Source organism: Calonectris borealis, chromosome 16 (genome assembly GCF_964195595.1).
Source record: "Calonectris borealis chromosome 16, bCalBor7.hap1.2, whole genome shotgun sequence".
NCBI lineage: Eukaryota > Metazoa > Chordata > Aves > Procellariiformes > Procellariidae > Calonectris > Calonectris borealis.
The window spans coordinates 4692474-4710918 of record NC_134327.1 but is presented as its reverse complement, the minus strand read 5'-3'; the positions used below and the strand labels follow the sequence as shown (position 1 = coordinate 4710918).

Here is an 18445-nt window from a genome sequence, read left to right as displayed (position 1 = left end):
CAAGGAGTAAAAACTTGTTTTTCCTTGACCCAAGTGAGTAAATACAATCCAGTAAAACCAAATAGATTATCCCTAAAATGGTGCTTCTTTTACAATTGCTCTGCTAGTTACTCCAGACTGGTGTACAATGGCTTTATTAGCTGATTGCAAGTAAGATCTTGTCTACATGAAGAGGAAGATGTGTAAACATCTGCCAGAAAAAATGCTATGCAATTTCCCATAAAACTCTCATTTATCAATATGTTAGTCCATGTTTAGCCTGCAGCCCCTTACTCCACACAATCTTCATTAACTTTTAGTACTAACATTATGTTCACCAAAATCTAAAGCAAAAGATGAACCTGGGCATGTAAAACACTTGTATGTTTTTATACCTTCTGTGGTGCAGCACACATAAAAGGAACGTGATTTCTGTTTCTCCGCTTCCCCGGGGGACTTACTGCTCCAAAGAACCCCATCATCTGTTGAAAATACTTTATTTTTTACCTTTTTTATTTGCCTGTACGTAACTCTGAGAACAAAACCAACAGATCTTTACAAGACAGCCAAACTTCAAACAGCCCCGGTGCAGGAGGCAAACTCCTATGCAGCGCTTCTGCTCCCAGTGGGAGAGATTTCTGTTGCATCCTTACTAGCAAAACCTTAGAACCATTTCACTGTAGCAGAGTTGTTAAAAATGAGAGCACAGCAGAGATCAGACTGGGGCCTGTCTCGTGTGAACCAGGCGCAGTTTTGCTTGCCATCCATGTAAGGCTTCTTAAGGGACCATCTCTTAAAGTCTAAGAATAAGAAGAGCACACTGTCATTCCCTCCGCGGAGGGCGCGTGCCCCATTCTGCCTGTTGCTGTTCTCCAGTAATGCAGAAATACCATGTATCAGAGAGAATAGCTCCATATAGCAAAGTGGGCAGGTAATGGGGAGAGTGCAAATTAAACTCAACAGCACTGGAAGCCACGCAGCACTCAGGCATCTACTTGTGGCAAATCCTGCAAGGATACTTGTAAATGGTTTTAGTTTATTTTAGTAGGAATAATGTAATAGTCGAATTGGTTTTGCACAGATCAGCCATAATGGGCAGCAAGAAAAGGAAGGATTATTTGCTGCCTTTCAGTACTTAAAGGGGGCTTATAAGAAAGATGGGGACAAATGTTTTAGCAGGGCCTGTTGCAATAGGACAAAGGCGAATGGTTTTAAACTAAAAGAGAGTAGATTTAGACTAGATATAAGGAACAAAGTTTTTACAAAGAGAGTGGTGAAACACTGGAACAGGTTGCCCAGAGAGGTGGTAGGTGCCCCATCCCTGCAAACATTCCAGGTCAGGTTGGACGGGGCTCTGAGCAACCTGGTCTAGTTGAAGATGTCCCTGCCCATGGCAGGGGGGGTTGGACTAGATGAGCTCTAAAGGTCCCTTCCAACCCACACCACTCTATGATTCTATGATTATGCTCCCTCCTGAGCCTCCTGTAATTGAGTTAATTTTAGCAGGATAACCATTACCTGCATGTACCCAACCCTGTGAAGACCTTTCTTTTCATGCATTAGTGAATTATGTTTTAATTCCTTATTATCACTGATGGAAATAATATGCAGAAACCCATGCACACATAGATAATATGGGACTTTGCACCCATCTTTGTCAGCTGCCTCCTCTATATGGAGTTACTGTGCTCCGTGCTGTAGTCGAGTGCCTGAAGAGCCTGCTGACAAGCTGAGCTCACTCTCCACATTTAAATTAACAATTTTGTGTATCATTACCTAGTCTTAATTTATTCTTGATCTTTGGTTTCTTAATACACAAAAATGCAATAAGAAAGAGCCAGCCAGAGGGCTGTTTTTATCAATAGATTATTCAGGATGTTTTTCTATTCCAAATTTGAAGCCCTTAAAAGTGCTCCTACCCCACTGCGTATTGAATCCTGGGGATGTTTCTTATCTCATCTACTTCTCCTTGTCTCATTCTGTTAGAGACCCTCCCTGTCGGATAAAGTCATCAGGTCTTTGGATAAGGAGAAGCAATTTCTTTCGCTTGATTAACTGCATGACTTAATGCTACCAGCTGCATTAGGGGACAGAAGCATGAGACAGGCTCTCAGGGAATCAAAGTCAGCCACAGCCACACAAGTCTCTGCAGCAGCAGCACCATGAGGTTTGAAGATTCAGTTGCACATTTCCAGGGAGTTTTCCTGCCATAATAAAAATATTTCTTGTAGCTTTCAAAGGAAATCGGTAAATTGACAGTAGAGACAAAAAAAAAAAACCCTACAGCATCACTTTTTATATTATTTGCAGAGCCTGACATGGGCAAGGTGCAAATTTTTGGCAATCCAGATGTAAGAATCTGTTATTAAGAAGAAGATATGCTTAAGTAACTGCAAATATTAAAATGAGGTAAGTTAACATTGGCTCTACCCAGGTGTGACCGGGCAGAAGAGCATCCATCGGAGAGTAAACTCTCAGCTGCCTGAAGCCTGGAGAGTCCTGCCAAGCTTTTCACACTGACTAATAACTCAGTAAGTGCTTCTTAAGTAAGCATGAGCTCTAAGCCAATGCTAATCTGCTAAATGCTTGAGTGTTTGAGAGCTGCCCACCGCACCAGGAAGGTGTTCTGAAGTCCCAGAGAGCAGCACCGTTACGCCAGCCGAGGTACATCAGCACGTGTTGGACATGGCATGGCAAAACCCGAGCTTTCCCAGAACCCGAACGAGAGCCATTGCAGCAACAAAGCACTCAGCCCCTTCTTCACCAGCTGCATGCCTTAGCGATGCATTCATGTATCTTCAGCTCATGATCTGCTCAGCTGGAGTCAGGTTTAGAAGTTTTGCTGGGGAGAAGATAAAGTGGAGCATCTTGTCCAAGTCAGATAAGGCTTTTGCTTTTAAATCAAGGAGTTTAGTTCAAATCACTAGTAAATCAAGCTATTTGTGTCCAATGGCATTCGTCAGTCGACTTTAGTACATCCATATCAAAACTGTTATATGTGGTAGATGTCTCAGAAGAGGAACTGGGACTGATGAAGTCTGATAAAGCTGAGCGGGGCTTCACAGAAACTCTTGAGATTTGGAGGCCAGGCCAAACACCCAACTTGGTAAGCTCCTGTCTGAAATTAAAACCCTTGTACCACCTCAGGCAGAAAAGCCTCCCAGAATAAACATCACCGTGGCTAACAAGAACGTGGAGCGAACTGCAAAATAATTAACCTCATCGTGTGTCAAGGAAAACCTGACTGATTGCTGTAACTCTGATTAGTTGCTGCCCCTGCTCTGGAGAGCATTAGCATGAGAGCAGAAGATAACCTTCATATTCCAGTAAATATTGAAGCTATCTGTTTAGCAGCGTGGGTGAGGTTATCGGCCCAGAAGAGGCTTGTTTCAGCTAATTAGCACAACCTCTTCCCCTCCTACTGCTGATACATCTGAAAGGGTGGAGGTATGGTTTCCCCAAACTAGAAACCAGTCCAGTCGTGGGCACTTCTGAGCAACTGCTATTCTTCATGCCTCTTGAGGACACGTCTTTCACCCAGCTAGATGGTACAGTAACTTACTCCATTCTCTGCAGCAACTGCTTTCCAGAGATTAGGACTTTCAGCCCTTTTTTTTTTTATTAACTAAAAGAATTTACATCTCTAAGTCAATTCCCAGCCCTGCTGCAGTTCAGCCATTTGACAGGAGCACACCTAATGTTTGGGAAATTCATATATGTATAAAGTTCCCAAATAAGAGATATTCATTATCTGAAGCCCAGCCTCCAGGCCTTTTTTCTGAGATGCTCAGCTCCAGCCACCTCGCATGCTGCAGGAGGAAGCAATAGGTCTCACTACCCAAGTAGATCAACTCTCCAGGGCTTTTCTAATTAGAGACACCAGCTCCATGCCAAGGAAATGTGCTTGCTGCAGCTTATTTTAGCTCTGCAGTTCTGACAAACCGTCACTTTTCTTCTTATGATCTTGTGTAATTGGAAGACAAACTTTTTCTGAATAATGAATGCTCAGAGATATCACTGCTTATGAAGCAATGCATTTTCATGATAAAAATAGATCTATAAAATGATAGCTTAACAATAACAGAGAATTTGCTCCTGTAAATCACAGAAGCAGAGAACGGTTGAGGTTGGCAGGAGGTCCCCACCCCAACCCCTGCTCACAGTGGGGCCAACTGAAACATCAGATCAGGTTGCTCAGGGCTGTGGCCAGTTAAGCTTTGAGTGTCTCCAAGGACAGAGGTGGCACCACCTCCCCGGGCCCCTGTGGCAATGTCTGACCACCCTCACAGTGAGAATGTTCTTCCTATCAAACCAGAATTTCACTTGCAAACTGCTCACGGCCCCTTGTCCTTCGCTGTGCAGCTCTGAAGAGAGTCCAGCTCTATTCTCTGTAATTTCTCATTAGATGAGATAGCATTTATTTATTATTCGAATTGCTATTTGATGCTCTCCTCATTTTAAGCTTTTAAAAACCAGGCCTTATTTTGTTGTGAAAGTTACTGGGTAGAATTGGGAAGAGACGCTTTTTCTACACGAATGGCTCCTGCATGTGAGGATCCCTCCTGCAGAGCAACGTGGTGAATTAAGACCCTCAGCCAAAAACAGCCCTAACAAAAACTCATGTTAGTCAAAGGAATCAACATTTTCTAGCTCACCTTTCCTTTCCACTTTACTTTGAGGGGCGTTCGGTAGTGCTGCTGCTCCTGGGAAGGTCAGCTCTTGTCAGCACAAAGCACCGTGCCTGAGTCTCAGTGGCCAAACAGCGGTGAGGATTAACACGTTTTTCTATCTCCATTCCAGCTTTTTTCCTTGTACTGCGCCAGAATTCGCAAAAGTTTCTAGTTCTTGCAACTTGTCTCAACACACACAAAATGTTGTCCCTGAGGACCTTCTCCATCCATTACTTACCATGAGAAAGCAAGAAGTAAAGTTGTTGTTCTTTCCCATTTAAAAAGGGAATAAATGTTTTCTTCCCTATATTCCGTCTCTGACAATGTCACACATTGCTGAGGGTTTCAGAAGTTATCAGGCTTTTTTTCCTCCTCCATGTGTTACTTGTGTGCCTCAAACACCTGAACTGAAATCAAGCGCTGGGACTTGCACTGCCCACCCTGCCCCGCAGGCTGACGTGACACCGTGCAGCACACAAACATCACAGGAACGAGGAAAAAGATGGGAGCGAATAAAAGGTCGATGCAATACAGAGGGATTAATAGAGTTTTCTGTGCTGTTTCCCTCTGACGACATCAAGGGCTCAGCCCTTTATCTCAACATACCACTGCAACTTTTGGTAGGTTTCTAATAGAAAAAAATACCACAGGGATATTTTATTTTATCTGTTTCCTTTTCTGCTTTTTCTCCTTCCCCATACTGTCTTGGAAAAAAAGTAGCTTGAGGAGTTTCAGCTATTGCCAACTGCTGTATTAAAACAAGATAATTTTGGGTAGCCCCAAAGCATTATTTGTAGCCAAAACAAGCACCGTGTATAACTAAGCCTTTCACGTCAGCAGATCACAGGCAGGGACGTGAAAAATCGATTGCGTACCTAAGCACACATGCATCCCACCTAAATATCCAACATTAATTTGAAGTGTTAAATGCCCACAGCCCACACACTGCATCCTTCAAAGTACAAAGGAACATCTGAGATGGGCTGAATAACAACCCAGATGTGCACCTCGCTCTCTGCTTCCTGCAGGGTGAGCCCAGGGGGACGGCCGTCCCATCTCCTGGAACAAATGCCAAACCTCAGGTGAGATGAACCCAAAGCCCCATCCCAACATCCATTACTGCCACCAGCAGCTCTGCGAGAGTCAATAATCAAGCCTCTTCGTCATCTCTGTATTATCTAAAAGTTCAGCTGTTGATTTTAGCAGTCTGTCACATCACAGCATATTGCTCTTCTCTATCTAAAACGGATGGTGTGGGGCGAGGAAAACAGCAGACACACTTTTTTCTTTTCTGTTTGAGCTTTAGCTCCACAGAAAGTGCTTCTCCCCCAGACCCTTACACACTGCTCTTACGTGCTAAGGCACTAACCCTGACAGAGCTCCCTGTGGCACAAATTCAGCAGCAGCACCAAAGCGCACAGCGGCTCTTGTAATCCGCTATCTACTAATACAGCATTATACATCAATCAATAGGTCAGAAGATTTCACTGCTCACTGGTTTTGTGGAACCGATTAACTGGATGATAAAGAAGATTAATTTATTATGGGATCTGCTAGGACACTAATTATTTGCAGGAGGAAAGAAACTGTTTACTTAGATTTAACAGAGGAATGATTCCCATTTATATATGTGTACGTATATATATAAGACGTAGGAATACACGGACCTCAGTTCCAAATAGCTGCAGCATGCAGCATCGAGTGGCTTTGCATTACAGCGTGAAGCTGGTGCCGCCGGGCGCAGCAAGCTCTGCAGCTGAGCCCCTCCGCTCTGCAGCACGCCATAAACCCTGCAGCAGCACAAACAGCCCCAAGCCGCATCCGTCGAGCGTGCCTGTTGGTGCACGCTGTACGTACCGGTGCCGGTAACCTGGTAACGTGTCCTGTGTTCAGCCTGAAAACTTCTGCTTGGGGATGGCTGTAATGTGTTCCAGTCTGCTGAGTAAGAAGCAGAGATTTAAGTTAGACTGGGGGTGAAGGTTGGAGAAAAGCAGCATGGACCTTCCTTCTTTTGCACCCCTTCTGCACCGGTGGAAAAGCAGCACCGCTTTTCCCTGAATGCAGAGATTTAGGAGCTTCTAAGTGGTAAAAAGTAATGAAAAAACCAGAGCGAGGCACTTCAGTGGCCACCACCGAGCCTGTGTGAGCTGTGTTGCTGTTAATCCCACGGGCTCGGCGGGAGCCCAGGAGGGGAGCAGACACGGCGCGTGGCCGTGGGTGGGTGGGTGGCAGCAGGCAGGCCAGCGCAGCACCACATGTGACGCAGCTCCAGCATGACTGAGCTGCAGCTACCCTGCCCAGCAGCCGCACGACTGGTTTTACCATCTCAAACCAGCCGAGGTGGCTGTGCAGCGTGCTGTGACGTAGCCGTGCCCCGACAGCATCTGCGTCACTCCTGCTCATGTTGCCAGCCCCCAGGACTCATCTCTGCGTTAGCATGGCTGCTGGCCGGGCTCTGCCAAGCCACGATGGGTTTTCCCCTTAATTCACCTGCCTAAAAAAAAAAAAACAACAGAGTTTTCCTTTGGGATTTAGCTGCAGCCTCACACAAGCCCCAAAGACCACGCGGCAGCCGGCACTAGTGCTACACGTCCCTGTGCGGTTGATACCACCAGCGCCAGGAGGGAGATCCCCGGCAGAGCAAAGAAGATTCACCCACAAAGGCGGCGGCAGGGGCCCACGATGGGCGCTGACCCCTCGTGGCCGCAGGCCCCCCGCGTGCCGGGCTGCGGCGTGCCGGCAGATCGCGCGCAGGACTTGTAGTACGGCCAAGATGAAGCGACAGCCACTGCAGCGTGAGAAGATTGGCATCGGCCCAAGGGGGCTGCCGCTTAATGGACTGATTTTAGATACATATATTTGGACAAGGAGCAATCAATATTGTACAGAACAGCACAGCACATACATTGTCTCCAGCCAATTATGCCGCACTCTCCGCTATACAATCTTCATTTTAATGTTACCCTGCAAGGAGGGGGCATGGCAGCTCAGCCAAGTAAAGTGACAGCCGTTGCTGTACAACCCAGTCCTCATCCCTTTGAAAACCCACGTCAATACAGTGCAAATCCTGACAACCAGGGCCATACAAAGCACGGTTCTAGGAAACCCGTGATACCTTTACTCGGTTCATCGCCATTGCTGATTTCTCTTGCCAGTGCCACACGTGCCGTCCCGGCTCTGCTGCCGGCTCCGCTCCACGCCCAGCACAGCATCACCCCTTCCCACCAGGCACCCCCCCAGCTCCCCGGGGAGGAGCAGGACGGGGTCCCGGGGACTCAGCTCGTCCTCCTCTGCCTGACCAAGCACGGGGAGTTTAGGGCAACATAGATGCCCAAATTGAGCCTGGATACCTGGGGGCCTTACCCTGTGCCTGAGTATCTGACTATAGATTCACCCAGCACAGGGCAGCACCATATGGAAAGCCATATTATGGTGCCAAGGACGCTGCTCTGAGCCAAATGCCTGTCCTCGACAGCACTGCAGCCTGCTGGGTCACAGCATCCTTCACCTCCTTGCACATCAAGTTATAATCTGTGAAATACCATAACCATCCTCTCCTCCCAACCTTCATCTGTCTTCTCCGAGGCTGAAGCTCCCCTCACAGCATCTTCAACTCTCATAAGTTAGTCTCATACTATCTGGCATCTGCTTTAAAACCTCAGAATGACAAAGGAAAAAATCAAACAACTAAAAAAGCAATTATTTTAATGACTCACTCTGGGCGTAAAAAGACCCTCAATTGTTTGAAGCCCGTGATTCAAAGGTATGGCTTTTACAGGCAGCTGGCCAACACAACGCACACTGCTGCAATGCTCTGCGCAGTACCTGGAGGTGCTTCCCTATCCCAAATAATGGGAAATCAACGTTTGCAAAAGGCTTTCGAGTGTTCTCAGGCAGGAAGCATTACAGGTGGCAGCAGAATCAGTTTTATTTATATAGATCTCATTATTAAAAACTAGAACTCCGCACTGTTGCTGTAATAAAGCCTTACCCAGGAGACCACTGAAAAACCTGAACGAAATCCTGTAATACACTGGGATGAAATAAGAACACAAAAGGAGAGAGCCTTTCAGATCATTTGCTGTTATCCCTTTAAATGGTGCCGCCTTGACATACGCTGTGCATCGCAGGGGATTGACACGTCAGCAGAGCGCTCTACGGCAGCTGCAGGACTCTAAAAACCACCTTTTCCTTCCCACCTGTGTTTCTCGGGTTAATTCTTCCCATTTTGTTTTTCTACTGATGTGAATATGCCTCTTTGTTGGGGGATTCAGCAGTAAGAAATGCCAGGGGATGGCCCTGGCAGGTACTACCCGATTTGAAGGCAACACTGAGCAATCCTCATGTGGAAGATCCCCAGCAGGGACCGACTGAGCCAAATCCCTCCTAAAAGACCGGGATACTGCCCTGCACAGCCCCACAAGCTATGTTGTACCCTCTCTTTTTAAGCAACCAGCTTCAGAAAGAGCAGCAGCAGCACGTGCTGCAGAAATAAAGCCAAACGTTCCCTGTGTTTGGGCCGTGCCCAGAGGGCGAGCAGTTTCTACCCGTGTTTGTCGCGGTGGCTGCGGTGCCATTGAGCAGCCGGGGTTTCCACCGCAGGGCTGCCTATGCACGGCACGTATGTGCCAGCGCTGCTGACCTGGCCAGTGGCTTTGCCTCTGCCCGGGCATGGCTACAGGCTTGGCTGGGGGGTAACAGTGGTTTTGCACCTACAGCCAAGGTGGCTCTTTCTTTTTAGGCACAGGCTGCTTGGAGGCAGTGCCCCAGGAGCTGGCGAGCCGCTCGCTCGGCTCCCACCGAGGCTCGCTCCAGCACTGCAACCAAGAGATGCACACCCCAGGGGAGGGGGAAAGCCAATATTATTTGTGCTCTCGCTGGGAGAACCTCTTTAGTATTGATATAGAAACCCAAAATCGGGCCACTTCAGTCCCTCCTATTTGTAGAAGCAATAACTCTCCGTAGGTGCTTCAGTGAGTACAGAACAGACCACATGCAAAACAACCTCATTTCAGATCCGGATCCACTTCAGAACAATTGTGGGCAATTATCAATGATTTGCAGCAGAATTTCCAGTCATAGAATCATTAAGGTTGGAAAAGACCTCTAAGATCATCGGTTGGCATCTCAGTTGTGCCCATCGGAGACCCTAAGGAGCAGCTGGGCTGTTTCACCATTAAAGAGCCCGGAGAGGTTAAGCTGGGAGCCTGCAGGCACAGACACGGCCCGAGCCGGTGGCAGAGCCATCCCTCCCCGGGAAGGGCGGCTGAGCGGGGCCAGCCTCCGGTTAGACACGCTGGGGAGGGAGGGAGCCGGCAGGGGCACAAGCCAGCAGAGCCACAAGCCAGCACCCAGAAGCACTCGCGGAGTCGGGGCCAGTTAAAGCTGCTGGTTGTCACCGGCAGGGTTGTTATATTTTAACTCACAGTGTATTTCACAGTACTGCTGGGCCCTGGACCTCTGGCCAGAATCCCTTCTCTTATGAGAAACTCTCGTTACACAAACGCCTAAACAAGCAGGTTTGTATTGCTTCGTAGCAAATGTGAAGACAAGTTGCCAAAAGAGAGCGCTGAGCAGTTCATGCCAACTGCTAATACATTCAAAAAATATAGCAAGATCCATCTGGGGACTGTGGATGAAGCTCAGTATAAGTCAATACTTATAAGTGAATGGGGTATCTGGGAACTAAAGGTCAGCTAATCTGCATATCATCATCATCAACCGTGGAAAAGAAAATGTCAACTAAACCAGGTATTTTGGTTGCATCAGTACTTTGTTTGCAGAGACCTAAGCCTGAAGCAGACTTCCATGGGCAGTAGATTTTCAGTCTAAAAGTGTTTTATACAAAATAAAGGTACCCAAGTTATTTTAAAAGTAGTTAACTGATAGGTACTCAGGATAAACAGACAAATAGCCAGATAGTTTCTGTCCTTGATCCAACCCTATTCAGTACCTGACTCAATTATCTGGGAAACACACGAAACCATTATGGCACAGTTTGTGCGTGGCAGTATTTGGTGCCAGGAACAGCATTAACGACGGGAACAGATCTGGAAAGCTGGGTGATATCAGTTTATTTGAGCAAAGTGCTCTGAATAGCTGCAGGTGGCACATTGCCTGTCTAAGGACCAAGTACACAGATCATGCTAATAACATGGACAACAGCAGTTTTGGCATCAGCCATTAAGAAAAGGAAATGGGGAGGTTTGTACAGAGCCAGCCGCACATAAACTCCTCATGTGATGCTGTTACTAAGAGGGGAGAAGCAATCCAGGGCTACATAAATAGAAGATTAACAAGCAAGTGCAGGGAAATGGTGCTATTTTGGCATCCAGTATCCAAGATACCATCGCTAAATGCTGTGAGCAGCTCTGGTGGCCATATTTCAAGGATAGTCTTGAAAATATATGAAGGATTCAGACAAGACTCTGAAGTTATATTGGCTCTGGAAAAGTTGCCTGCTAGTAAGAGGCTTTCGTAGCTCAGGCTGTGCAGTTTTCCCAAGAGGTGGTAGGGATAACTCAGCCTTGGTCTGCAATTACCTCTGAGAGGAAGAAACTCCGATAGCATGTGGGCTCCTAGCCCAGCCAAAACGGATACATTGCAGAAGCAGTAAATGAAGTAAATATTTTAAAGCAGAGGGCAAGCAGTCACTGGAAGCAAAGCCAGCCCTGGGGTGCGATCGACTCCACTCCGCTCAGCAAGAAGCATGTGTGACGTGGAGAAACTGCCAGGGCTGAGGCTGAAGTCAGGAGCCCAAAGCAGAAGGTGCAGGCGGTGTTTGGATGTGCAAAGCGGCACCTTCTGGCTTGGACACCTGAGCGAGGCGGGCGCTGGGGGTCCTGCAGGTGAGAAACCCCTCCTGGCCATTCTTAAACGCTCTCCCCAGCTGCCCCATGCACGATGGTGTCCTTAACGGTACCGAAAAGAAGGTTAATGGCAGTGGGAAAACTTCCAAGTGAACAAAAGAAAAGGATGCTTCACGGAGAGTACCTGGGGAGCCAGCTGCTCGGCCTGCCTGCCGGAGCCATTTGCAACAGAGGACGGCTGAGGTCTTTTGGGGTTTATTCCTCTAAGGGGACACATGAACAACGCGAGGACATTTTTGGGCTGTGTTGTTGTACCTTCCCGCTGAGACCTTTGCAGGATGCAATGGATTAAAAAAAATGACAGATCATACACAGGACACTGCCTCCAACTGAAAAACATGCGAAGTGACTGAGCTCTGCAGCTGGAAAAGAGTCCCAAAGAAATGACAGAATCCTCCTGTAGTAGTCGAAAGCCCTCCTGGGTCACTGTAGATTGCCTTAGAGAGCGCCAAGGTTGCGAGGTAAGGGCAAGCCTGAGGAGGCCCGTGCTCCCTGCACAGGGAATGCCGTTACGGAGCTGGCACGCTGCAAGCTTCACGCGACCTACGCCATCGGCACTGACAGAAATGCAGCCCCAGACAATATTCCTCACACAGTCACGCACATGAGCACGTGCATGCTTAACCTCAGCTCAGGCTCCTCGAAAATGCAGCCGAGTTCAATATTGCTCAGCGGGGGGGTCGGTGCCACCCAGCGCCCAGCGGCTTCGCAGCCTCTCCCCAGGACCACACGGTTTGCCCATCCCTCAGCCCCCCGCAGCCTCAGCAAACCCACCGGCAGGGAGGAGCAGGACAAACCCCCCCGCTGCCCGGCTGCCCGACCCGGGACCCCCCACCTCACTATGCAGCTGCGAAACGGGCAGAGCCTAATGCCGACCTGGGCTGAAGGCAGAAATACTCATTTCTGCTCCTCAGCAAGTCCACTGGGGTCGTGCAGAGCACGGGAGGACTCGTCAAGCCTTTATGCCTAATTATACAGAAATGAACTACCCTCCCCAGTCACGTGTCCGTTGTGCTTTCCAAACGACCGCGAGCACTTACATCAAAACCTGAGCATGCACTAGGCTGGGGCAGCTCTATACATGGTCTAATTAAAAAGAAGGGGAAAAAAATGCGACAAATTTCCAGAGTGATGAGGCAATGTTTCACATGCCAGAACAGCAGTTTTAATTCAAGTTTGGAATTTGATAGAAAGCTTTGACTAAAAAGAATTAAAGGCTGGCACTGTGAAAGAATATATTGTTAGTAATGGAGGTCTGCAGCATGAGATCTTTTCCAGGCAAAAACTACTTGTTATGATAAATGATCTAAAAATTTCAGTATTCATATAAGAATCCGTGTGCGTCCATAAAATAAGAGTTGCAAATAGATTAGGTTTATAACAATCTCAGGAAAAAAGAGAACTCATTTTCAGTTAAGTTCCCCCATATCCTGTCTTCTCAAATCGCTGCGAAGAGCATCTGTACAGCCTCAGAAATCCCATTATCTCCCAGTTCTTGTCATAAATTCAGCAGTGTTTCTTTGATAAATGACATTCCTTTCTATCATGTAATTTTACTAAAAATTACAAGTCAGAGTTCTTCTTAACTAAAGCCCACACCAGTAAATTGGATTTTTATATATATATAAAATTGAAATATATACATGTATTACTATAAATATAGTATATGCACGTATAGATAGGATCATGATGTGCCATTACCAAAACAGCACTATCATCTCTATAGATCTTAAAGAACCTATTGTGATCTGTGATTTATGTGTTTTCAGGAGCTGTGCTTGTCACCCAGAGCTCTATACCTCCTTCATTTTTCTGGTTAAAATAGATTTTTTTTTTTTTTTTTTTAAGTTTGTCTACGTGATAAGTTATTCTGGAACAGTTATTCTTGTACGGATGCCCTCACTCTGAAATGAAATGCTTTATCATTTTGATTTAGCTTTATCCATATGCTCAAAACTCTAAACATTTCCCTTCCTCCAGATGAGGAAACCAAAGAGCAAACCAACCAGCAAACCTGACTCCAGCCCACACGATGGATTAGTCCGAACATCCCGACATTGGTGCTGGGCTCAGCCTAAGGACCCACATGCTCCATTTACACAAATGCTCACAAATCAGGGCCCGTCCTGTGCTCGTCCTGCCCTACCAAATTAATTTTTGATTGTTTGGGTTTGTTACAGTAGGCAAATTTCCCACCCTCACCCCATGAAAAATAAATCCATACACAGAGCACGTGGAATTAGAAACAATCTTCCCAGCTGGGGAGTAATGAATTCAGGAACCAGACTTTTGCTGCATCGATTGAGCACATTAAGCAGCAATTTTATTGGGACAGTTTTAAATATATGAGAATGCAGTGTCATTGTGGTCTCCTTCTGAACTTTTGAACAGTTACCCACCGACCCAGCCTTATTCAAGATTTAGCGTTCTCTCTCATGTGCAGCCCACACCTCTGCATGCATGTTATTTTCCTCAATGAGTCTTTTTCAAAATTACTAAGAATACTGAAATATATAAAAGAACAAAAAATATTACTCAACAAGAAAATAAACCAGAGAGAGACATTTCTAAAACAGCAGCAAATTTCAAGGAGCACTGTGCTCCCTCAGCACATCCTTGGTGATGCAGTGGGTGGTGCGGGCTGATGCAATCAGACACGTGCCTCTGGTGAGACATTCAAGAAAAAGAAAAAACCAAAAACGTGGCACTTTGGTGCTTTATGTTATCAGCCTGAAAAGGGAAAAAACTCCCTCTCTCCCTACAAACTCGGCTTAGCATCGCAGACGTGGCCTCACGATAGCTCTTCCCATCCACCTCTGCTCCCATTGCTCAGCACCACTCTGAGCTGAACCGTCCTCTAAGAAATCAGCTGCTTTTGCAAGTTTTTCAGTTGAATCAGTTCACAGCATGGCCAGCGGTGCTGATGCAGCAGGAGTGCAGGATGCTGCTGTGGGAGCAAAGCAGGGGGGCAAAGGGAGGGACGGGCAAACCGTGACTTTCCCGGGACTCGGAAGCGCAGCCCAGGAGCCTCGCTCTCCCGCCAGCCGGGATCACATTCCCCACCTGCAACTCAAACACCACAAACTTGGCATCACTGAAAAAGCTCCTTGATAACAAAGCATACTCACACGTGAGCTGTACGTTGACACCTTCCCAGGGGCCGAGTGGTCCAGCCAAGAGGAGAGATGTGAGGGGAGAGAGAAGACTGTGCAAACACCACCCAAGATACAAGCACCTCATCACCATTCTTGCGTTCTTCATCACATCTGTAAGGCAAATGCTGCACTTTCACCCATTTTACAGACAAGCGACTGAAGCATATGTGGGAACACAGATAATTCCTCTATCTGAGGGATCCGGGCGCTCAAATCACACAGGCTTCCATCAAAAGCCCACAGTGATTTCAGCAACTTGCCTGGGGGCAGGAAAGGAGCCTGTGGCAGTGCAGGGAATTAACCCTGAGCAGCTCCGAGTCCAACTTTGGAACTGGCCATTGCTATTCTCCCACTTAACATGAAAGTGGCTTCTTCAGGAAAAGCTTCACTACAAGACTTTAATTTTATATGAATTTACTTAAAATTAGCTTGTGCTGTACAAGCGTGTAGGAAACAAGCAATTAAGGAAAAGCATAGCAAGACTAGCCATTCATTTTCATGCGCCTAGATTTATTTTTGCAATAACCTGGGCGATGAGAGCGCGAGCTCTCAGCCTGCCAAGCAGCCGGGCTGCAGCTCCTCCGGCCGAGCGCACCGAGGGCTGACCCCCGGAGCCCCAGCACACGCTGCCTGCTGCTGCATCCCCCATCCCCGCGCCGGAGGCCAGGGCAAAGACTTTGGCACCGAACCCAAGGCTGCCACAGCTGCCCTGGCCCCGCAAGCAGCGCACGCCTTCATCTCTCCTTTATGAACAGCGGTTTTGGCAAGACTCTGCCCAGGCTGGGGCAGCAGCGCAGGAAGCGAAGGAAACCCAAGTGGCCCCAAGACACGCTGGCAAAAGTGACAGGGGCTTTGCGTGCGGCGTCGCATGGTATAGATACAGCTCGGGAGGCTGCAGAAGCGCATCCGATATCCTCACCTGCCCCGAGGAGGCGGCGGATGAGTCACGGCCGTAGGTAGGTCAGGCTGTGCGGCGCTGCCAGCAGGAACACGCTGAGCAGCCCCAAAAGCATCCCTGCGGGAGACAAGCAGCCAATTCACCTCTCTTCTCCCAGCCAGCAAAAATGAAAACCCCGCCAGGAGCTTTATAGCCTCTTTATTTAAAGATATAAAATGGAAATAAACTTTAGAATGACGTTAACTAAAGCTTTCTAAAATAAAGCTTCCATTAAAAAGGGAGGCTGAAAGCAGATATTTCTGAAGCTGCCGCATCCTCCACGGTACTCGCACTTATCGCATCTGAGCCCCCCCGAGCAGCCGCTGCCAGGCTGCTCCCGCCTCGCGCTCCTTGCTCTAGTTAAAACAGAAGGGAAGGATCATTGTCTGCAAAGACAGCCTTGCCAGGAGACCAAGCTCCTAACAATCAAGTCATGCTGTCAGGTTAATTAGCACATAAATTAAGAAATGTTTTGCACACAGTAGTACAAGGCACAACCGTGGCCCTCCGTGGCACAGCGCAGAAGAAGGGTTGTGGGGATGGAAATGAATAATGCACCAGGGAGCGAGGGCACGACTTTTTGCCATGTCTACAGCCCATGGTGCAGACAGTCTCAATAACCAAAGCAAATTTAAAAGTTTACCCTGTTTCTATCCTAGCATCTATTCCTTCCTTGATTAATTTTTAAGTTTTCAACTCAAAAATTTGGGACATACTTTCCAAATAATTCCAAATTGGGCACCTAAACTCTGTTTCAACCACACTATTCCTGGGGCCAGACCATAGCCGGGAACCCCCATGCAGTCCCACTGTCAGGTCAACCCCTCGACCCCAACAACTAGTGCCACCACGTCAGGAGAAACTAGTACTTCTGCAACCACCCTCCGTCCCGCGTTGCTCCCCTTACACCAAGGCAGGATCCTTGGATGATGATGACATCATAGATAAAAATATGTATTTTTTTAAATAATTTCCATTAATTTATGAAGAACCGTGAATTAAATACATCACTCGAAACCTAGAATGAGAGGCCAAAATATGTCTGTGTTCAAAGTGAAAAGCAATTCCTCTCGGTTGCCTGAAATTTTCTCGAGGCTCCTTCTTACCTGAGGATGGCACAATTGTAGAAAAGACTTGAATAAACTTATTCTTCTGAATGGAGAATAATAAGAAAGATCTTATCAGTAACACCGAGCCAGCCTGCCAGAAGAAAACCTGTGGGGAGTGGGAAACAAAAAAACATGATTAATGATGCCTTAATCTTTTAAGGCAATAATTTCTGCCTTCAAGGGACTTCTGGTAAATACCACAAAGAGTCTCACCAGGAAAGCCCCATAAGCATTAATCTTGCCGCTGGGCCCCGGCAGGCTTTCGGTGGGGCAGATCGCAGTCAGACGCTCCCCCGGCGCAGCGGGGGTATTGCTGGGGCAGCAGACAGACACGAAAACCTATTTCTGCCATAAAAGCAGCACAGGTTCAAAGTCTGCTCCGGCTCGTAACATGGGGAACCCCATCTGGAGCTCTGCCACCCCCTTACACACTGCCAGAATCCTGAAATTCCTCTTCTCACCACATCAGCAGCTCCTCCATGGAGCCTGAGGCTATTTCTGGTGCTCCACCATGCCATGCCCAGGCCACCTCTTACTCACTCCCCATTTGCTCGCTCCGCGTCAGGACAGGACAGGACGGCTCCTTCAGGTTACTCACATCCTGCGTGAGCAACCCCGTGGTCCATCCAGTCACACCTCCCGGCCGGCGTGACGAGTGACAGCCCACTGGGACCATCCCCATCACTTCTGCCATCTTCTTCACAGGGCAAGCAGCCCGGGAGATGGGGCGAAGCAGCCAAAGATGATAGATTTAAGAATTGCCCAAACCAGGGCCAAGCAGCTTTGAAGAAAGAGTGGGTTCACATGAATCCACCATGAACTGTAGTTTTCAGAGGATCTATTAATTTTAGGAGCACCAAGTGATGCAGCTGAGCTGCAAAGGTAACGCTTTGTGGAAGGGACCAAGGGAAGGGCAGGGGTGGAGAGAGAAGACGGCTCTATGCATGTAGGTAGGTAGGATTTCTTTTGTTGTATCCTTGATCAATGGACACTAGAAGTAGGAAAAGTTCTTAAACCATTACGTAATTTTATTTAAATCTTCCAACTTGCACAACACTTCATCCTCTTCTGCCTTGTCTTAGCAGTAGCAGACCTCGAGGGCAGGGATTTGAAGGACAGGGCAGCAGCTTTACAAAACCATGTCCCAGAGCTCTCATTAGCCCCAAACAAGCAACAACTGTCCATGGAAACACAAACCAGGAAACACGGCACAGGGGTTTTGCAAGCTGAACCACTGCAAATTGGCAAGAAATAGCTGTGCACGTGACGTCGCCTGCACTAGAGGCACAGAAATGAAAGGGAAGGAGAACTTCAGGAAACACATCCAGACACGTGGGCGATCACGCCAGAGATGAGTAAGAGCAGAGGAAGGGAACGCTGGTGGGAGCTGGAGGAGGAGCGGGTGAGCCATGCCCACACCACCACCCCGGGCAGAATCGCAGACTGGTGAAAATGGACGTTGGACTGACAAACCCACCGCTGCTCTGACGATTGCCACCCAGCAAAAAGCTGCTCTCTGAAAACATCTAAGCAATGTGTACTGGGGATTTGTACTGGGACGAGGCCATGGCCAGCATGGGGAAAGGTGGGTCCCTGCAGCAGCTTGGGGTGCTCTCCAAGTGCCACCTGAAAGCTAAATGAGTCACCAACGGTCAGAGAGGGCTCAATTAGAGCAAGCTCACAAGACATACAGGGAAATATCTCAAGTCAGTCTCCCCAGACACCG

At 47.7% G+C, this 18445-nt stretch overlaps 1 protein-coding gene across 3 annotated transcripts in view; it reads right to left on the bottom strand.

Moving 5' to 3' along the window:
- HAPSTR1 (HUWE1 associated protein modifying stress responses) overlaps window positions 1-18445 on the bottom strand; it is a 56109-nt gene that overhangs the window by 1874 nt on the left and 35790 nt on the right. Inside the window, exons 4-5 of one of the 3 annotated variants that reach the window (XM_075164945.1) lie at window positions 6507-6584; window positions 2089-2183 (exon numbers count right to left, since the gene is read on the bottom strand). In XM_075164945.1, coding sequence (XP_075021046.1) covers window positions 2104-2183; window positions 6507-6584 — 158 coding nt within the window. In that variant the 3' untranslated portion in view covers window positions 2089-2103. Of the gene's footprint in view, window positions 1-2088; window positions 2184-6234; window positions 6585-18445 lie in introns of those variants that run through there. The other 2 variants (XM_075164944.1, XM_075164940.1) reach the window with 2 other exon arrangements.